The sequence below is a fragment of the Nipponia nippon genome, unplaced genomic scaffold (assembly GCF_047370975.1).
Source record: "Nipponia nippon isolate SJK-2023a ecotype South Korea unplaced genomic scaffold, ASM4737097v1 scaffold_3, whole genome shotgun sequence".
Classification (NCBI taxonomy): domain Eukaryota; kingdom Metazoa; phylum Chordata; class Aves; order Pelecaniformes; family Threskiornithidae; genus Nipponia; species Nipponia nippon.
In genome coordinates, this window is record NW_028262347.1 from 90,609,902 (window position 1) to 90,631,399 (window position 21,498).

At 40.7% G+C, this 21,498-nt stretch overlaps 2 protein-coding genes across 8 annotated transcripts in view; one reads left to right on the plus strand and one right to left on the minus strand.

Annotated features, from left to right (window-relative positions):
* Positions 1 to 11,838, plus strand: part of RUFY2 (RUN and FYVE domain containing 2) — a 28,679-nt gene extending 16,841 nt beyond the window's left edge. For 2 of the 3 annotated variants that reach the window (XM_087768230.1, XM_087768231.1), the window contains exons 12-18: positions 231 to 328; positions 4,315 to 4,434; positions 6,209 to 6,338; positions 6,911 to 7,005; positions 8,279 to 8,327; positions 9,232 to 9,309; positions 10,112 to 11,838. In XM_087768230.1, coding sequence (XP_087624356.1) covers positions 231 to 328; positions 4,315 to 4,434; positions 6,209 to 6,338; positions 6,911 to 7,005; positions 8,279 to 8,327; positions 9,232 to 9,309; positions 10,112 to 10,255 — 714 coding nt within the window. In that variant the 3' untranslated portion in view covers positions 10,256 to 11,838. Of the gene's footprint in view, positions 1 to 230; positions 329 to 1,201; positions 4,108 to 4,314; positions 4,435 to 6,208; positions 6,339 to 6,910; positions 7,006 to 8,278; positions 8,328 to 9,231; positions 9,310 to 10,111 lie in introns of those variants that run through there. The other variant, XM_087768232.1, reaches the window with a different exon arrangement.
* A 2,841-nt stretch (positions 11,839 to 14,679) lies between these two features.
* On the minus strand, positions 14,680 to 21,370 carry HNRNPH3 (heterogeneous nuclear ribonucleoprotein H3). Of its 5 annotated transcripts, none has more exons than XM_087768236.1 (10): positions 21,218 to 21,370; positions 19,712 to 19,848; positions 19,047 to 19,185; positions 18,354 to 18,496; positions 17,819 to 17,905; positions 17,350 to 17,468; positions 15,827 to 15,962; positions 15,476 to 15,556; positions 15,305 to 15,391; positions 14,680 to 14,980 (listed from the first exon to the last, which is right to left on the minus strand). In XM_087768236.1, exons 2-10 carry the CDS (start codon positions 19,827 to 19,829, stop codon positions 14,904 to 14,906), a joined length of 987 nt encoding a protein of 328 aa, XP_087624362.1. In that variant the 5' UTR covers positions 19,830 to 19,848; positions 21,218 to 21,370; the 3' UTR covers positions 14,680 to 14,903. The 5 variants fall into 5 exon arrangements, with proteins under 5 accessions (XP_087624362.1, XP_087624360.1, XP_087624363.1 ...); XM_087768234.1 differs by having other exon boundaries at positions 18,309 to 18,496; XM_087768237.1 differs by having other exon boundaries at positions 14,680 to 15,015; positions 18,309 to 18,496.
* Positions 21,371 to 21,498: the final 128 nt, after the last annotated feature.

The window sequence follows — 21,498 nt, forward strand, 5'->3', positions numbered from 1 at the left end:
AATGTATACTTATTAAATAGCAGCTATGCTTGCAAAGTACAAAACTACAAATTTGCTAGGCATAAAATTGTAAGTACTGTCAACTACGTTTTTTAGATGGGAATATTTAAAAAGAAACAAAACCTGAAGCCATTTTAACATTTTTCCCTTCAGATATTGAAGAAAAAAAAACCCATGAGGTAACAGTGTAATGTATACCTACTTCAGTTTTAACCTTTTTTATAACGCAGGTTTCTGAAGATGCTATGAAAGAAAAGAATGAAATAATTGGTCGATTAGAGGATAAGACCAATGAAATTAATGCAACTATGAAACAACTAGAACAAAGGTACAGGCCCATCTTTTTTTTCTTCATTCATTTCTCCATCCCCTTACATTTTACTGCATTCCTACACAGTTGTCACTGAAATGTAACTTTCAACTAGAAAATTTAAAAAGAACCTTTCTGAAATTTTAACTAGTGCTTTACTGTTTGATTTTTTTTTCTTTTTAACAAATACACTTGTTTTAAATAAAAACTTAATCTTTCATTTTTCTTCCTCCACCATCTTTCTTCCAGTCCTAGGTTTTTGTGCTGATATCAAAAGTTGTTCTTTCAGCTGTTTCAAAATTCTGATTCATTATTATATCTTCTTTTTTTTTCCCACCTGAATGAAATGCAATAGAAACCAAAGCATTGATCTTGCTTATACTTAAGCATGTGCTTAATATAAACATTTAATGCCTTCATGGATCACTGCTGTATTTGCTGAAGCTCTTAAAATTGTTGTCTGTTGCTTTGGAAGTACCATTATTTTCAATGACGTAATGAGTTTTTACACTGAAAGGTTGAAAAGTGAAAGACTAAAATTCCAGTACATGAATTTACGTTATGGTTAGACTGCATGTATTACATAATATTAAAATGTGATTCATATGTTTTAATTTAGTGGCCTATATGCAACATTGATCTTTTTAATTGTAAAATATAACATACCCATAAGCCCCATCATGTTGGTGTTTGACATGTATTTTTTTTTCATTTAAATCTGATTATGAAAAACATGGTTATGTATTAAAAAATATAGTGACATGAATATTCTTTTATTGACATCCTTTTTTCCTCTTTTTTCTTTTTCTTTTTATCCTTTATCCCAATTTTTGTTTTTACTATTTTGCTGCCTTCATCTGTCTTTGATTTTTGTCTACTGCATTCATGAAGTGACAAAGATCTGTTAACTCAAACTAGGACTATTGCAATGTCATTCGTCAAATGTGCCAGTAATGAAGCTCAGCAGCAGTATAAACTTGTGAAAGATATATCATTCTGAAAGCTCCTCCAGATCTGTTGTGTTTAAATAATTACTGATAAAATACACCTTAAGAATTTTAAAATTACAATTTTAAATATAAAGTGGTATTAGAAATCCTGCACTGTAACTGATCGTAGCTGGGTTCTATTTTGTTTTCTGAAAGAACATCATCTCCGATCTCACTTTACCCCTCTAAAAAAAAAAAAAAGGAAAAAAAAAAAAAGAAAAAAAGTAAATTATTGCACTATTATTAAGCAAACGTAAGCTAGTTTTCTAATGCTATTTAATTGCTTCTTAATTGTCAAACAAAGTTTATTTTAAAAAGTTAGCTATCTTTACTTTGACTGTACATTTTTATGACATTTGTTTCTAATTAGTGATTTTTCTTGTTCTTTACGGTACTAACGGATTTCAAAAGTAGCCCTTCTGACTAGTATTTCCTTTCTCCCCTGCTTATTTCTTTCACTTTTACGCTGTATTTATCCCAAAAGCATGCTCTCCGTTGGGTTTTTTGGTTGTAACTAGCACTGTTCTCTTAAACAGCGTGACAGGAGTTTGGGGGAAGGGGGGTTGAGTGCTATATCAGAACAATATATTTAAAAAAAGAGAGTGGTGTCAACATACATGTTCAGTATGTACAGTGGAAGAATTGCAGGGCTTCGAGATAAAACAGCTAAAGCACAATTCCATTTTGCTGATGTGATGTGGGGTAAAATATTTTCATGAAGTTAAAATGTGTTTGGAGCCTGGACCTGGATGGGGCTTCAGACAGGGAAGGCAGCATGCTCTAGCAAATTCTGTAGCTGTGACTCCTGCCTAGAACAGCTGCACCATGATAGCTACAGTGGAAGTTGTAGTAATAAGTAAGATTTACATTCAGGGCCCAGATCCTGAACTTGTCTAACTCGTTTGTCAGCTAAGGATCTTGCCTGTCTGTGGCTTTGTCTACGCTGTAATCACAACCTTCGGTTTTGCCCAACTCCTTTTCCCTCCCTCCACCTATCATTAGGCAGTCTTTACAACTCCTGTTTCTGCTTTGAGTTGCTGCTTGCCTGCACTGCAGAAATAAGAGAGTTTTAGCTGCTGACTGCCCTTGATGCACTTCCCACTGTTTGCTCTGAAGCATGGAGGGGAAGTTTACTGGGAAAAGAATCTTAGGGTCTTTCAGCAGAAGGGAATGTGTTTGCAAAAGTGGAGGCAGGACGCAATAATACAGAAAGGGTTTCTACTCCATGATTATATATTACCTTACTCCTTGGTTTGGAATTAGAAAGAGCCTTTAACATGGGTTGTCTGCTAAGAAAGAAAAATAAATATCTCCCATCCTCAAAGAAAACCCAAACCAGAAACACTGACTAAAACAACAAGTAGACCATAGCAGAAATGGGAGCGTTAACCATCTCACGGTCATCTATGCAAACAAGTATGTGCCTCAGTATCACCTGAATTGCAAATCCTGCTGCGAACTCGGTCCAGCTCAGCATTTGTCTGAATTACAGTGGTGCAGTTAGCCTTGGTGCTAGTCTAGAGGATGGTGCTGTAGCCTGGGTTGGCTAGCATGTTTCTTGGGTAGCAAGGTCCCTTTCTACCTTGGTTGTGGAAACTACACTGCAGCTTAATTTGTGATTTAGGGAGGGTTTTAACTTGCTTTTGGTGTTACTGTCTTTTGTAGCTTTATTCAGCTTCTTTTGCTTAGTGAACTGACCCTGCTTTTTCCCAGTGTTCTCCTTTCCATATGTGTTTTGGCTCTCTGTGCGCTACTATAGCAAATGTGACTGGGAACATTCTTAAAGCAACTGGTATAGTTGAATGAGATAGTACACATTTTATAAGGCAGTTTAATTCCAATCTTTTTTCACTTGTTTACTGGCAGCTTTTGGAAACTCCTGCTGGTGCAACTTCATCAGTAGAAGCACAAATGTAGTCATATTACTGACTTAATTTCTTTTTAGCTGACATTAGTTGTGACTTACTCTGCATTCAGCTAGCTGCTGGGAAGTGAGAAATCAAGCACAGAGAGTATCACAGATTTCTCCCACCACTTACCTGAGAGGCCCTTGAAACAGTTTTGTTAAACAAGACGCAGCAGGTGGGGACATTCAGTGGTATTTTACAGGCGCTTTTACTCTCCTGCCTTTTCATCAAGACAGGTGTAGCTGTGATATAGCACAAATTCCATTTTAGTACCTTTACTTTTGTTACATGACATCCATCTTTTTTTGGACTGAAGAGGTGACCAAGCAGAGAGGAACCACAGTGAACTAATGGATTCCAAGGGGAGTGAAGCAGAAACAAACCCCTGGAATTCAGAAAGGAAAGGTTAAATTAAAAAAAACAATCCCTCACTTCTTGATTAATTGGTTTAATTTATTTTGTCTATAGTATGGAGCTATTTTAACCACTGTAAGAATGCATTATTTTTAATACAGATTATTTAAATTAATTTCATAATATGATGTAGTTGAGGTAGTTCTGTAAATGTAGTGGGACCTGTCAGGGTGTGTCTTGCTGTATTAGGCTAGTTAAGTTTTTTTGCTGTCTGATTGCAGTGCTCTGTATTCAGCCTTATGCCTGAATTGTTTTGAGCTGCTTTTGCACAACACATGCTCTGCCCTGTCTTAATGGGTGATTAGTACAAGCCAAGTACTTCTACAGGATTTACTTAAAAAAAAAAAAAGCTTCCAAAAATAACACAGGAACATATGCTGAAGGAAAAAAAAAAGCATTAACGTATATGCTTCAATTCTAAAATATGTATCATTATGCTTTCGCATCTGTTATTCATGAACATAAAATAAAACAGTGATTACTTACAGTGATTACTCTCTTACTGTATGAAAAAACAGGAGCTAGTTCTCTAGGCATTGTATGGATTTCTCATTTGAGTTTGTGAGTTTCCCCCAAACTTTGTTTTTATTTAGAAATGTTTCTATTTCCCCATTTTTCTTTTATTTGTCTTCTTCACCCTCTACACCCTAGTTCTAGCTTCAGTTTTACCCAAAGTTGATTTGAATTACACCAGATTGCAGCAAGCAGAGAAGGCTCAAATGGAGGCTGAGGCCGAGGACGAGAAGCTTAAACAGGAATATGTGAACAAATCTGAAAGTCTGCAGAAAGAATTCTCCCAGAAGGAGAAACAGCTGTAAGTATCTTTCCTGTTTGGAAAAATATACAGTAGTAAACATTCTACATTGCAATATGTCCTGTGTCTTAATACAGGCCAGTTGTTGATAAATGGTTTTGAACAGAATGTAAATACTAAAGATCTTCATGTTAGGTACTGACAAGGTGGAAGAAAATACGCCATTCCAAGAAAGTCAAGCTACCTTTGGGTGCCTCTAAAATGGTGTGCAGCTTGAAAGGAGGGGGAAGAAGAGTATTATTTTTTGTCTAAAGTGCCAGCTTAATTCATGAGGAAATTATCGTAAGTGGGGGGAAAATACGTAGTGATGTAGTAGTAGTAATACACACTTTTAACAAAACCCACAAGCATGTAGTAGTATAAACTTAAACAGAAATGGCATAAGAATAGTTTAATTGATCAGGCTTATGGATAAGGTAGAAGTTGTTTAATTTACCACTGTGCAGGAAATAAAAAATAAAAATCCACTGGAAACATAATATTAAAAAGCAATATAAAAGCCAGCCCTCTGCCCTTTCTCCTGTTAAATCCTTCAGTACTGATTTAAATAAATACGTAATGTAAAAAGCTCCCTGTAAGAGCAGGTGTTTCCCCTGTTTGGAAAGAAAACAAGTAAATTATTTAAGGCAGTGCAAATCTGTGGCACAAGGATTGGGGCATAAAAATTAGTCATTTCCAATCCAGTTATTAGCCCACTCTGCCTCTCTTACAACTCTGAATGTTAATAAACTTGTTTAACTGTCATGACAAATGTTCACTTTACTACCACAGTCATCTTTGCAGATTTTGGCAAAAGAACAGTTCAGACCCCAGCCTTAGAATTCTGCAATTCTGAAACCTCAAGGTCATGTTCACTTCTGATCTTTTCCAGCCAGATGCTGAGGTAGTGTCCCAAAATGTAAGTCTTTCCTTTAAAAATGGTTTTGGTTTTAAAACAGGAAAATTAATGTGGATACAGGTTTTCCATCAAAAAACCTTGCATGACTACTCTCAGATTTTTTCCTCTTTTATTGTGTTGGCACAATTTAGATGTAGAAGGTTGTCCTTTGGTTTCTCCATAACATTCTAAATACCAACTCTTCCATGAAACTGATAGTGAAATTCCAGCTAGAGTGGATCCTCAATCAGAGTAGCCCTAATTCCGCTAACTGGACTCCAGTTAAACTAATAGAATTTACATCCTTCTTTATGTTGAACCTCAGCGATGTAGGAAGCTCAATAAGAATAGTAATTTAAAGTCCTTCCTCCTTTATTTTCAATTCTGTTCAAAATGCCATAAGCCTTAGTCTAAAATAGAAGATTCATATCTAAGGGTGTAATATTAAATAATTTTTATGAGCACCAGAGATACATGCAATCATTGTCTGCATCACCAATGGCAATGTGGTTGGTTGGTTTTATTTTAGAAACAAGCTGTGTAAGGTTAAGGGGGCTTTCCCTTATGCATGTTTTAAAAATACTTTAGAATTTTGTGGTTAATCTTCTCTTGCTCATTTATTACAAAGGTCAGCTCTTCAAAATGATGCCATATTCTTGGTCCTTTAAATACATTTCTTTTTAAAAGCGTTTTCTAAGTGACTGTTTTGTTTTGTTACACCGATGTCTAAAATATTATAATATTGATACATTATTTCTGTTTTAGAAAACATGTAAGTTGATCATTTTTTATTATGATAATAGTATATTGCACCCAGAAATAAACTAATTTTTATTTTTTAAAAATCATACTATTGTGCACAGTGATTGTTTTTTTTGTTTGTTTTGCATATTCTAGGCTTCAGCTGGAAACAGATTTGAAGATAGAAAAAGAGTGGCGGCAAACCTTAGAGGATGATCTTCAAAAGGAAAAGGAAACTGTATCTCATCTGAGAACAGAGACCCAAGAAATAATTAACCTTAAAAAAGTAAATTCTGCAGTAAAACTTGACGAGTAATTTAGAAATTGACTGCAAAGTTAATTATGGACTTAGACATGGTATTTTTAAGACTTTCTGCAAGTAGATAAAGATTAGATTAATGTATTCTCACAAATAGATTAAGAAAAAAAATGGGTTTTTTACTCCACATTTAGTCCTCAGATCAGAACTCAGTGCTTTGAATAAGGAAAAATGAAATCCTTGTTTTCCCTTCTCAGTTGCTATGAAGACTGTGTCTTCTCATCGTAGACCAGAAAGTGCTTCAGCTTCTCTCTGACTTGGTATACATGGCTATATAGTGTTGTTGATCTCTGCAGTCAATCGTTTTTTATTTTCTTCCTGGAGAGGACTGCAGAAGCAAAAATGCTTCATCTCTTGGGGTCTAAGAGTGTTCAATCCTGAGTTGTTGTTGTTCAAGTTGGATTTGAGAATCATTCATTCACTTGGCTTTCTCAGTAAGATCAGCTTTGGGTAGTAGCGATTTTCTAGGCAGTAGGCAAATACAATTTTGGGAATAATTCAGGGGTTTTTTTGTTTGTTTGTTTTGTTTTTGTTTTAAGGAGTTCCTTAAACTTCAGGAAAAGAACAAGCAACTGAAAACGATATGTCAAGACCAAGAAGCTGCTCTCGAAGAACTGGCATCTAAGCTGAGCGAGTAATTTTGTTATTCATGATAATGATTATTTTTGTCATATAAACTTGAATGAAGAAAAATTATAGGATGGTGGTCATGTGGGTGGTGGAGCACTGGAACAGGCTCCCCCGGGAGGTAGTCACGGCGCCAAGCCTGACAATATTTAAGAAGCACTTGGACAACACCCGCAGACATATAGTGTGAATTTTGGGGTTGTCCTATGCAGGGACAGGAGTTGGACTCGAGGATCCTTGTGGGTCCCTTCCAACTCAGGAGATTGTATGGTTCTATGTGAATTAGACTGTATATGACAATATTACCTAGCCAGTTATCAAAAAGAAATACGTCTAGTTAGGTCAGGTCTGTTTATTTTTATTTTTGGCTGGTGGGCTACCTGTGAACTCATGGGTCATTATCGCGCTCTGAACAGAAAATCCTAGTTTAAAAGGGCCTGGGGGCATTAGGAGTTGTTTTGCATTGGAAACAGTTGGCTAGTTTGCGTGGTGCGGCATTCCCAAAGAAGAACCCAAGCAGAAGATAACAGCTCTGGCTCCAGCAGGACAGTGCTTATCTTTTTGTGAGGATGCAAGCTCATGGATTCCTTTTGTTGAAGAGATGAAGATTCTCCGTATGACAATCGTAGGCCGTTGTTTCTAAGTCTGTAAAGGATGTAAGGCATTACCTTATCTAAACCCCTTCAGACTGTAGTGAGCAATAAGCTCTGAGCACAGCTTGTTAGGTGTTGTTAAAGTTTCATTTAATGATCTCTGTCTTCAAGTAGTTTTGCTGTGCCTAGTGTGGACTTTCATGCCCTATAGAATAATTTAGTGTATAGAATCACTTACTGTGACTCAGTCAGTTCTGAGTGGGTTGGCACTGGATGGCTGTGGGGACTCAGTCAGTTCTGAGTCATTATGGTTTCTCCATAATGACATCATGCGGTCTTGTACAAATCCAGAAGTTTAAATTCTGGTTTTGTACCAGTGCTGCGTGCTAGCTTTAGGTATTTGCACAGAGCTATGCTGGTACAAATTTCTCTTATCCACATAACCCCAAGCAAATTCACAGGCATTCAAAGGATTCCGAGCTCTTCGGAGAGAGCTTGTCTTTGTGTGGTGCTTAGTACAGCAGGGTGTGATATTGATTGCATCTCCTGGATGCTGCTGTAATACAAACTACTAACTAAAAGTTCAGAGTACTTTGCTTATAATTTTTTAAGTACCTACAACTTTTAAAGTTGTTAGACCATAACTGACAATATAGAAGTTTGAAATAGCATTATCTTATTCTTTAGATCAAAGCTGAAAATAGAAGATATAAAAGAAGCGAACAAAGCATTGCAGGTTAGTAGTATTTGGAGGAAAGAGAAACTTTTTTTTTTTACTGTTCCCTTTGAAATATTTTGTAAGCACGAGAAGACTTCTCTCCACCAGCAGCTATTCAGAAGAGACCCATTGTATGACTTTCTCCAGTGGGAGAGAACCACAGACTCCCTGAAACCTCACGGGGGAAAAGATACTCAGTTCTTCTTGATTTTTCTTGTTTGATGCACAGCTGTTCAGTTTGACACTTTTCTTGCAATGGTACACCCTTCTATATTGTAGAAAGTGTATCTGGGACAGAATATGAGCTTAAATTATGCACTGCTTCTTAGTGATCAATAAATATTTGATCAGATATTTGATCAATTAGATATTTGAATAAATATTTGATCAAAGTGCAGGGAGCACTTGAGAGCAGAGATTTTGTCTGCACATGTTCGATCATGTGATATGTCACCTTGCGTATTATTTCAGTCCAAGTAAAGGTGTCTGAAATGGTTTTGTTGAGCAGATTCCTGTTTTTATTAATTGGTTTAGGCGGAAGGAAATTAACAGTTCTTGACACTGTCTTGGTTTTTTTGCTTCCGTGCATCTTGGGGACTGTTCCTGTGTGATGGGCGGGGAAATAGGCTTCAGCTCTGAGACTTGGATACCTTTCTGCTTTTCCCAGCTCAGCCATTGACCAGCTGTACCACCTCGAGCACGTTCTGTTTGCACCTATTCCTGCTCTGTCTTGTCTCATGAGGTTTTGCAGGGTTTTGGAGCAGTCTTGTACTGCTTTAGAGTGTCTTTGTGACATTATACCGATCTCAGGCCATTAAGCAATTCAGGCAGTTAAATGTGCTGCTATTGATTTGTCTTGTCCCCTGGAACCCAAAGTTTAACTTCATCAGATACATACAGTTACGATATTTTTTTTCTCCAGGGCCAGGTTTGGTTGAAGGACAAAGAGGCTACACATTGCAAGTTATGTGAAAAGGAATTTTCTCTTTCCAAAAGGAAGGTAAAACTTTTAACGAAATTTCTTCCAACTTGTTTACATGTACTATGAGAAAAACATTAATTATCTTAGAGATGCGGCATGAAATGTCAATGCTCAGATGAACGCGTAGTTATTTTTGAGATGGCTTTCTAGTTCTTTGATATGTACAATGCAGCTGGGCCCTAATTTGAAAAGAAACACTGCCTTTTGGTGAAGTGCCACAAAGGAACATATTAAAAAATATTCAGCCTACTTTGTGCAATCATCATCTCAAACGCTTGTCAGCTCTGGCACTGTTAAAATTTGACACGTGTGGAAGTCTTTTTATGGCATTTTTTTATACAGTAGACTAAGAAATTATGAGTTTATTGTCATTTTAAAGTAAAATGTGATGTTGATTTCCATGCTTTATTAACGTGTGCAGGAATTTTTTTATTTTACCTTTTAATGTTAAAGCTCAGTCAGCTACCTGACAGAATCATCCACTGTCTTGAATATCATTGCTTATATTTTTATATAGCAGAGTATGGTCTTAAATCCAGGGATTGAATGAAATCTGCAAAGCATATATATACATATATATAAAAAAGTATTTATATATACGGTCCTAGACAGACCATCTATCTATCTGTCTGTGGTCTGTCTAGGATTGCATCATAGATTGGGATTTAGATGATCTTTTGAAAACTGATTCCATGCTCAGACCAAAGAAGTAGAAGGAGTCACATTTCAGATTGCTCTGCACATATTGTTTATTGGTATCCAATTACCAACTATATTTCCATTGTAAATTTTAATTTTTAATCTTCTCCCCATTATTTAGCATCATTGTAGAAACTGCGGTGAGATCTTCTGTAATGCCTGTTCTGACAATGAACTGCCTCTGCCTTCTTCACCAAAGCCTGTTCGGGTCTGTGATTCCTGCCACGCAATACTTATACAGAGGTGCTCTTCTAACGTGCCATAAGATTATTTTACAAGATATTTATTACCTTTTGGCATTTAGCTAATCCTGTTAAAAAAAACAAAAAACACAACAAAACCAACCAACTAAAGAACGTACAGCAGTATTTCCAGAATTTCAGGTAAGCAGTTTAGAGTTGCGTTTTCAAGGTACCGTGGAGGAGTTACTTGTCTGCTTCCTCTTGAAACAAATAGAGAAAATGGGACCCAAACGTAGAAGATGCTCATGTTAAAACTACAGATGGCAACGTTAGTCTAACAAACGGCTCAGAAACTCTTTTGGAGGAAGCAGGGCAGTTTAGAGAGGAGACTCGGCGTTAACATGTATTTGATGAGTATCTTAGTTGTTATGATGGTCTCGAAAAAGGTGATGCACTTACCTGCTTTTACAGGCTAGTCTGCAACAAGTCCAACCTAATTCTGCTACAGGATGTGCCTGTGATATGCTGTTGTGAAGCAAAACTGTGCGGTAGCTGGTTTGAAATGGTATTTTAAAAAAGTAATGCAATTAATGCAGTGGTCCGATAAGTTATTGCCAAGTACCCTATTTGTTCACTTCCCTTCAGTTATCAAGATTTGATACATCCAAGAATATTGCACTGACAGCTGTGTTCTTTGTAGTCACAGGTGTAAGGGGAGATTTTGTCAGACAGGTAATAAACAGTGCCTCTAGGCACTTGATGAAAGGTGCATTTTGCTGAATTATTTTTTTAAATTAACTATTAATTGGACACATCCGTGTTTCCATTAAAAGAGAGATGTCCGTCACAAAATCTTTGCCTGATGTTGTCTGTAACCTTGAACAAATATCTTTGCGTGACTTTAATCTAAGTCACGCTTTCAAGCTTGTACGTGCAGGCACTGCATAGCTCTAGAAGCAGAGTGAATCTGCCGCTAAAAGAGGCTAGGATCGGATTAAATACTGGGGACCGTGTCCTTTCTGTGTTGGACAGGAAGGTTCTTCCTTCTTTTGTCATCATCTTTCTCAAACTTTCAGAGTTTGTTCCTAAACTTCATTTTTTTTCCCAGAGCGCTTTCGAGTACGTCTAGGTCTGACCACTCTTCACACTGATGGTAACTTCTGCTGCAGTGTAAGTTCTTATTCTTCCCGTAGGCAAATACAAATACATCCTTGGATAAATTGTCCTCACTTCCACGTCACTGCACTAGAGCCCATCTGCCCTCTTCCCTTAGCCGCTCCTGCGATGGGGTCCAGCCGTGGAATCCCCACGCTCTGGTCAGCACTGACCAGCCGTCAGCAGAATTACCGGCCCGGTAGTTCCTTCAGCCATGGGCTTGGAGTATTCTTACTAACAGGAAAAGGGAGGCTTTGCAACAGGTCTTTTAATTGTTCTTGCACTTTGTTTAGCTTAGCTTTGTCTTCTGAGGATAGATATTTAGTTAATATTCTAAAAGCTAATACAGCTGTTCTTTTTAACACCTGAATGTAGTTGCTTTATGTAGCTTTTGTAAAGAAAAATGTTTTTAAAATTACCTGATGTAACTTTTTGTAAAATACAAAACAAATACTTGTACATCTGTAAATAGCTTTTGGAAAAAAATAAATGTAATTGATCTGCAACTTAACTATGGGAATAATGTCACTTTATTTAAATTTGTAATTCAGAGTGTTTTGAGTATTTTATTATGACTTGCTCAAGTTGCTTAGAAAATCTTTGCATACATTGGGGAGCGGGGAGCTGCCCTGCTAATGAAATAACAAACCAAGTGCTGCTCGCGTGCCTCCTGAAAGCATTCCGAGAATTTTTTCCAGTGGCTTTTATGTGGGGCAGGTATGGAGGCAGCAGGGTTTGATCTAGGATACAGACGATGCTAATCTGTACTGCTTTAATAAGAAACTTTTCAAAAAGTATGCAACTAAACAAAATTAATTTTAAAATGGGCAATCTTCTAAAAGAAGAATATAGTGCATTTCCATAACATGCAATAAATTAAATTTCTGTTACTTAACTGCAATCTTTTCCTCTCCTCTGTGCTGCCCTGTTTGCATGGGAAAATGTCGCTGCAGTAGTGGGTAAATTATTCGGATTGCTTTTACTTACTCCAAGTAAAACTTCTGCCCTGAAGGAAGTGGTGAATACTGCATGTTCAGCGTGGTTTTATTTCCCTTAGCATCAAACTACGTACCTGGCCCGCTTTTAGCAGTTTTTTGGGCCGCGCTATTATTAATCCTGTATCCTTGTCTTTCTGTAAAGCCCTGTTCTTGGACAGACGGTGATTCTCTATCATCCTCACAGCCACCGTAGGAAGAGCTGCGGGGTACCTACTCCATTCATCAAAAGAAACTGCAACTGTTCACACAGTATCAGAGCAGCCTCGTTTGTGTTCTTCTTGGGGAACGACTTCTGACCTAACGAACTGGGGCCGTTAGCAAGTAAACAGAGAAAAATATGCTCCTGCTCCTCCTCCTCCTCCTCCCCACGCAGAGGTCGTAGGAGCTGCGCCTACCTTCTTGCACAGGTGGTTCACTTACCTGCGCGCGCGCCTGCTTCTCCGACAGCAAAGGGGAAGCCCGGCCGCTGCCCGGCCCCCATCGCGCGCCGGCCTGCACCGGCCGCTCTCGGCAGGCGAACACGCGCTTCAGCGCCTTGTACTCTCCGCAGCAAAGGCTACAAGATGTCCTTGCGTACGGCGATCAAATCTAAAACTTCCTCACCGACCGAGCAACCTTTTTTCATAGGTTTTCTTCTCAAGACCAATCCCTCTGCAATTCAAACGCTACTGAAGTGACTTGAAAGGTGCGGTGCTGAATGCTGCTGGTTGCAGGGTGGCGTGCCGCTGTGGAAGGGACAGGACAGCCTGAAGGGATTCACTGCCCAGTGCAGTGGAATCTCCTTCGGCAAGCTTTTTGCTGTTTGCTCGGCTACGCAAAACAAGCTCGAAGCGTAACTCCCAACCTGCTCTCAAAAGGTAAGGCTTCAACAGGTGTTAGCCTGCCTTCCCATAAAACAGAACGCAAAGTACACCCGAGCGAGGGAAGGGTACAGAGCTGACTCTGTTTTACAGGTATCCGCTACGCTGCTAGAAAAAAACACGCTTCCGTTAAGCGTAGACACCCTCTACCTTACTCTCTAAGATGTTTTTTCCTGCAACTGGGTTAACTCTTGTCCTGACGGTTGCCATCCTAGTTCTGTGAAACACACGAGCTTTTTCAGCAACAGACCAAGAACCCACTAGTTTTTTAAAAGCACAGAGTCAAAACAGAGCCCTGTAAGATCACTGGTGCCGAGATCTCGTCTTCCCTCCCCTTCCTAGCCAAAAATATTCCAGTACTTGGAAAGCGTCCTATGCCAATTACCCTCTCCGCTGTCATTTCCAGTCACTTTGACACAAGAACACGCTCTGCTAGTGAAATAAACTCCATTCTCCTCTCTCCCACAGCAAGACATTTATTACATAGATAACACAGTACTAGCAAAACAGGTGACAGACTTTCAATACCCAAGATCACATTTGACATTTGAAGGGAGGCATCGAGGACAAAGCAGTTAGTTTGGGAGATCACACTGGCTCAGAAGAATAAATACCTTTTTTCATTACACACCAGGCATGTTAAGTGTTGTCAAACAACAGTTTCTTACATATCTTACATGTCACAAATGCACAAAAGGTTTTATCAACGTGTTTGGGTCGTGTGTTATTTGACAAGTATTGGGCTTGTAGTTATTTTAGAGATAGATACTTTGCTTCTGATGAGCTCACCCCTGTAACGGCTTGTCAAGTTTTGAACAAATACAGACAAGTCAGCTCTGCGCAGCAAAAAAAAAAAAAAAAGCTGAACCATGTTTAAATACAATTTCTAACTTGCTTCCGAATCCCCCACTCTTCCCAAAAAGCAGTGTTTGTGGGAAAAAAAAATACCATGTAGATAGCTCCGAATTAACTTGTATTTGACCTACTTCACCTTGGCTAAAAGCTCTGCTAGTGTTTGAGTTTGCAAGTTACACACGTGAAACGCGGTATCCAGGGCTCTAGGGCAAAGCGTGGAAAGGAACGCTGTTGCTCGGTTTTGTGGAGGCGCAAACCTGGGGCACGACTCGTTTAGGCAGCTGTGCGGTGGAAGGGGATGGCAGACTGGGCAGTACAAGCAAGAAAGCCAGAACGATGACTTTGAGCCTCCACAGCTTTACGCTGTGTCGAAATTATTACATACAACTTATCAAAAGGGTCTAGGAAAGATTGTTACCAAATAAACTAACCTATTCATCTACCTTTTTCCCCTTAAACAAGTGAATTTTCCAAACTCATTCACTACACCAAGATTACATAGAACTGAATCAGTGTTCATAGGAGTTACAGTACAACCACCTTTATTGAACCATAGTACAACATCTTAAACCGACTGTAGTCTCGAATATGTAATACATCCTTAGGAGTAACTAGTATAAAAAGTATCAACATCAGTGGTTTGAATATAAAAATTTATTTAAAGTCAGAGTATGCAACAAATAAAACCTACAGAAAACAGATTTTCCCATCACAATCTGTTGCTTACCAAATAATATTGTGAAAACACATTCCTTCAGTCATTATAAAGTTCTTAAAATACAAAAGAAATTAAATTTTGTAAGAAAGTCTAGTAGACCAGAGACTGTTTCTTCCAGGATGTTTTGTAGGAGCAAGGCTATCCTTCAATACATTCCACGCCATCCTCCTCCACCCATACTGCCTTGCCCATAGTATCCTCCACTATTTCCACTGCCACGACCTGCAAACAATTGACACAAGGTCACGCATACATACCTTAAAAAAAGAAAAAACGTGATGGGTAATACAGTTGGTTGAAGACGACTTCACTTATACTAAAATAACAATACTTCAGCGCTGTTTCTTTAAACGAGCATTTGCTGCAGTAGCAAAATGCATAAACCCCCAAGCGATTTACAGTTTAAATTAAACCACCCCCCTCCTTCCCCTTCTCCCAGCACAAATGCTCCACAGCCCACCACCCTTCCCGACTGATTGTCCATCGGAAGACGGACGCAGCAACGTTTTCACAACATAATACATTTAAAACAGAACTTTTACTTACTATATCCGCCCAAGCCATCGGGAGTTCCATATCCGCCACTGTAATTGCTACCCATTCCCATTCTACCAACAGAGCCGTAACCTTGATCTGAAAAGCAGGAAGCGCACCGTTACAAGCCTGGGACTCGTTAGACTCGGCAAAATGTCAGCTAAAGCGGGAATCGATGCATACCCATTCCATCTCTGCCATAGCCTCCCATTCCAGAGCCACCTCCAGCAGTTGAATTCAGGAATAGCTCAATATATCGATGCTCTGTAGGAAACAAAAAAGCCTTACTTTCTATTTTGTTTCAGAAACCAGAAGCACAGATACAAAGCAAAAAAAACCCCACCTTACAAGGAACGGTTAGAAGCCCACAAAAACCGAGTCTGAAATGTGGTAAGTGGCAAAAAGTCTTATCATTTGTGTATTTACTGCACAGCAGCTTAAGTGAAATGCAGTTCAAACCCTTATATTCCGTTTACCCTTCTATACCCTGCTAAAGCCCGGTCAACGGAAGCTTCAGGTGAAGACAACACTCACGCATGTGATTTTTATCCTTAGACATGGCAGCTACTGCATCCTCGTGTGTTACGAATTCCACATCTGCCTCTCCTGTGGCTCTTCCATCTGCCCCAATATCAATGTGAACTCTTATAGGATTCAATGGTGAGAAAAACTAAGAACAAAAACAATAAAAAAAAAATCACATTAATGCAGAATTCAAGCCAGGTACTTTTTTTTTCATCCCAGTGGTTAGTGGAGCACTGCATTGATTTCATCGCATCCTACCACATAAATGTAATTACTAATTTCCAAAGTCTTACTTAGTGACAGCGGACCTTCAACATGAGGTCAATCTACACTTACAATCTATTATTATTACACAACACGAAGGCCTCCAGCTACAGAGCTTGAGGAGCTTTCTTTAAAAGCACAGATACAAACAAAAATTCCTGCCCACACACGTTGCTTGAAGCAACAAGTTCTAATATGATACTATCCTGGAAAAGGAAAATAATTACTTTGTTTTTGAAGAAGCAGAGACAAATCTCTCAAAGCAAAGACATATCTATGGAATACAAAAAAAGCTCGCTGCCAATCAGAAAGAACTCAAAGAGCTGCAGTGGTATTTCTGACTAACAGCCTTTTACTGAACAGTATGTGCAAACGAACCTTTGGTACAGTACTGAAGTACTACTCATCAGCTTGCAATAACATGCTCTGAATCAAAGCCTGAAGTTTGGCCCTTGTTCTCGAAGAGTCTTTAGACTAAAGAAAACAATCAAACCAAAAGAAGAAAATATAGCTCCCTTAAAAAGAAAAAAACAACAACAAAAACTAAAAAGAAAACAAGCACAAGCTTCAGAACGGGGTTCTGCATGTATAATATATAGGTGCAACGAATAACGATGGAGCCCCCCTGTAGAGAGGCTATGTTTAAACCAGGCCTTATACCCCAGGAAAACTTTTCCTCCTCCAAACAACACATCTATACTGACACAAGAACGTGTTCCCTAAATCTTGCAGATGTGCTTTTATCTGCTACCCTGATCTCTTACGAGAAATGGGATACCGTCCCCTCCAGCCGAACACAGCTCCCTACAGTCTTCCCACCCTGTCCCTCCTAAAATAAGTCTCAGCTCAACAAACAAATATACAAGCCACAGTCAAAGTTTCACATCCTCTATCGCTCTTTTACAAGATTATAAATCTTCAGTTAAGCTTAAACAAACTTCTGAAAGCCTTAAAATGAAGATACTGATTGCAACAACTGTCCTCTCTCCAGTACACCTTTTATGGAAATGAAGGAGCAGAGTACAGAGATTAATGTTAAATATAGTTTGGCTGACTTCTTCAGTAATCTCACCTCAGACATTACCTTTATAAAAGCTCATTTACTACTAAGTTTTGTAAAACTCCCATAAAGGGCCGTGACTTTAGTTAGCAGATGTCTTAGAGCTATCGATCACTTGTTTGAGAACTTTAACCGAGTTTGGAATAGGAAAGACAAGATCATGCAAACTCCTGGCATCAGAAAGCCCTTTCCCCCCCATTGTACTTACATTAGCAATATCATTTTCTGTTGCTCGAAAAGGCAGTCCTCTCATGTGAACAAAATGACCGCCACCATGGAAACCCGACCCTGCATCTCCAGCTCCACCATAGCCATGTCCTCCCATGCCTATTACAAAACCCAAACCAGACAAAACCACACACCTGTAAGATCATCATGGAAAGCCACAAAAGTCATTACTACTGTTCTTCTGAAAGCACTCACTTTATGCCACTGAATAGAAGATGTTTACGCTTCCCGTCTATCAAACCAAATACTTAACCAGAAGATACCCTAAGCAATATATTTACATTGTCCTGAGATTCCCCAATCCCCCCCTCTCCCCGTTTCAAACAACCTTCTTTCTTTACAAAACAATCTAATGAAGAAAATGATTATGCGTGTCTTGGAAATACTACGTCTTACAACTCAAATAATACAAAAATCTTTCTAAACAAGCCATGAAATTTTTTTTTTACCTCTCCCATCTCTCATTCTGTCATCATAGCCATCATTTCCATAGCCATAGTTATTATAGCCACCATAATCATCAAAGCCACCATATCCTGTACAATGGAGAGAAAGAAAGGAATGATTACATCACTACTGAAAATTCACCAAGCGATGCACAAGAGTCAATTTTTCAATCTTTGGGCACCCAGAAGAAACCTCGACAGACTGTTAAACCTGGATTTCTGAAGAGAGTGAGAATGTAAAATTCCATTTATATAGTAAGAAGACTGAAACATGCAAGTGAGAGATCAAATTCTGCTGAAAATACAGTTTCCTTATGACTTCCATTAATCTTAAATACTAAGCCACATTTTTTGATACATTACAAATAAACATTTTTTGAGAGGCGTGTCAAACCTAACAGGCACTGCAGCTACTGCCATTTCTTTATTTCCTGACAAAGATGTCAGAAACATGAAACTGACAACAGAACCTCCATTCATTAGATAAACATACCACCGTCATATCCACCACCTCCTCGACGCATTCTGTCATACATACTTCCACGCCCAGCTCCATAATAACCCCCTCTTCCTCCTAATGGTCTATCATATGGTCCAGGTCGTTGTTGTCCCATCATTCTTCTTGGCATGTCACAGAATCCTCTGATTTCGCTCTTACTACTTTTGAAGATTTCAATATATCTAATAAAAGAGGATTTTCAAGGCACCAATAAGAATACATGCATAAGCTGTCTGAATATTACAAAAGGCCATACTACGTTTTCTACAACTAAACGTACAATCCAATAGAAGTGACTAGAGATACCATACAACTTAAGTTTCTCCTCAAAACCGTAAGAATCTTAAGTGTATTAAAAAACCCAAAACACTTTACAGTGGCAAAAATTACTGTCTGAAAATGCTAGCTGTACAAATTAAGCATAAAACATGTCTTTTGAGTATGAGAAACATACTGTTGAAAAACAATGTCTAGCTATAGTAGTATTTAGCACAAATTACCCTACACAAGAACGATTGAAACAATTTTCTGAGTTTAGCAAACTACCCAGAGCAATACTGTCTCCCCCACCCCCCAAATCTACTGTATTCCCCAAGTTAAATTAGGATCAGTTATAAAAATTCTTAAAAACAGCCAGTTCCATATAATGGTCCCCAACCCCCCCAAAAGCATTACTGACCCACAACCCCCAAAAATAAAGATTTAACACCATCCCAAACTCTCCATCCCCACCTGTGCCCTATTCTTTCCTTGTGTTTCCCCAGAGCATTTTCTGCTATCTCCTTTGAAGCAAACTGCACGAAGGCCTCCCCTGTGCTTCTCCCCTGGTAGTCCAGCGTCAATGTTATCCCATTTGGCACGATTTCCAACCCTTTAACCCAAGGACAAATAACCCCATCAAGGGGAACAGTGTTAAAGGCTGAAACATTCCCATCTGTAGCAAATACTTAAAGCATATCTAAACAACAACAACGAAAAATAAAACCACCTTGTTTCCCCCATCACCCAACAATACAAGCCAATGATCTTTCATTAAACATTTATGGATTTAGCCATACTTCTGTTTATACTATGCAAAAATACAACCACCTAAGTTACATGAAGAAAATATAGCTACCAATCAAGCAATTTAACTGATCCAAATGCTAACATTCAGGTTATCCCCATATGCATAATATGTTTACCACCTCGACAAAATTAGACACATACTGTGTTTTACTACATCTATGGTTATTTGTACTTCATTTACAGGGCATAATTCTTACTTATGATAAGCTAATTTAACACAATCCCTCCCATCCACCCCATTAACAGCTATTACAAATTAAAATGTGCAAGACATCGCGTAAAAGGTACAAGAAAACTCAGTCACTATTCTTCGACTACACTAGAGGTACCTTGGAAAAACTGAACAATCTCTTCTTTGCTGCAACCAAATGGCAGGCCTCGAAGTCGTACCACTGTTCCATCATTAGTCGTATCATTTGGCCCGTTATGTTTTCCACTCCAGTCCATCTTTTATTTAAATCAAACCCTACAAAAATAAAAAAACCAAAGAAAAATTTTGAGATTCCATATATGCCGAAGTCCCTCCCCTCCAAAGAAATTTGGCAGTTTTTCTTCAGGTAACTACTATTACGGATAATGAGCTTTATTTCTGTTACGTATTTAAAATCGTACTTTATCACATCTACGGCACGCATGCATCTAAAACCACCCCAAACTCTGATAGGGAACGCAGCGCGCAGGGAGGGCAGCACGTGGGTAGGCACAGCACATAAAGCTCATTATTTACTCAGAGCACATTGAACATCCATCCTATAAGGTTCTGTGAGTTTTTTTATCGTTGTTATTTTGCTTAGTTGTTTTTTTTTTTTTTTAAAGCACGGCGGTTGAATAAGGAGTAGGAACCACGCAACGGTTCCTGCGTGGAAGCACAAGGCCTTCCTTTGTCTGCAAACAAAGCGCCACGGGCCGCGCTCCCACTTGTTTTTTGTTTGGGTTTGTTTTTTTTTATTCCCCCCCTTCCGGATTCACCGGCGACGCGTTACCTCCAGTCACAGGGGCCCGGGACAAGAGAGGGAACCGCAGGATCACCTTGAGGGGCAGCAGCGGCGGCGGGGCCGGTGCGGGCCGGGCAGCGAGGCGGGCGCCGCGTACCGAGACCCCGACGGGGAAGGGGAGCTCGGACCGCCGCGGCGGGGGCGGCTCGCACCGCCCTCAGCCGGCGTCTGTGTGTGTGTGTGTGTGTGGTGTGAGGGGGGCACGGTGAGCGCCCCACAATGGGCCGTGCAGCCGCCCAGCCCCAACAGCGAGGGAACCGCGATCGCCGCCCTCGTCAGGCGCGGAGCGACACCCCTCCCCTCCCCCCGCCCCGCCCGCCGCCGTCCTTCCGACCCGCGGCGCCGACTACCGCCGAAATCGCGGCCCTGACCCACCGCCCGCTCCCCGGCGCCATTTACCGCGCCTCCCCAGGGCCGCCCCCCCTCCCGCCTCCCCCACTCCCACCCAGCTCCCCCCCGCGCCCCGCTGCCACCTCTCCGCCTCGGAGGAGCTGCCCGGCCTCCGCCCGCGCAACCTCAGTCCCCCGGGAGCCCCTCGCCGCCGCACGCCGCTCTCCTGGGGCCGTCGCCGCCCTCAGCTCCACCACTCAAAATGGCGGCCGCGCTCGGGAACGAGGCTCCGCGGAGAGACGCCGCGCCGCCCCCTCCCCCACGCCCTCCTCCGGGAGCGCCGCTGCCCGCGGCTGCCGCAGGCGGGCGCCGGCCCCGGCCCCGCGCCGAGGAGCGGCAAGGCCCGCCCGCCTCAGGGCCCCAGCTCCCGCTGCTATCGCCACTACGCCTGCGGGCACCCCGGGCGGGCCCGGCCGGGGCTCGCTCGGCCCGCTCCCCCCGTCCACTCACCGGGAGAGCCTCGCACACCCCTCGACGTGCCCCGGCAGGAGCTTCTGCCGGGAAGGAAGCTCCTCCTCACTTCCAACCGGCCGGCGGGCTCGAAACCTACGCAACGAAGATGGGCAGGATGGCGTCCCGGCCGCGCAAGTATCGCGATAGCCACGCCGCGCTCCTCAGCCCCGCCTGGGCGGCACCGGCACATGCGCGCCTCCGGGGAGAGGCGGTGGCGGCGCATGCGCGGCGGGGTGGGGGCTTCCCGCCTATTCCTCTCACAGCGCTGGCGGCGGGGC

Excerpts from the sequence above, each read along its gene's own strand:
- HNRNPH3 (XM_087768234.1), bottom strand. The coding sequence starts at position 19,829 with ATGGACTGGAGTGGAAAACATAACGGGCCAAATGATACGACTAATGAT. Across the intron at positions 15,963-17,349 it reads CAGAAAATGATATTGCTAAT|TTTTTCTCACCATTGAATCC; the intron begins GTAAGTACAATG and ends TTTTGTTCTTAG. Across the intron at positions 15,392-15,475 it reads CTATGGCAGAGATGGAATGG|ATCAAGGTTACGGCTCTGTT; the intron begins GTATGCATCGAT and ends CCTGCTTTTCAG.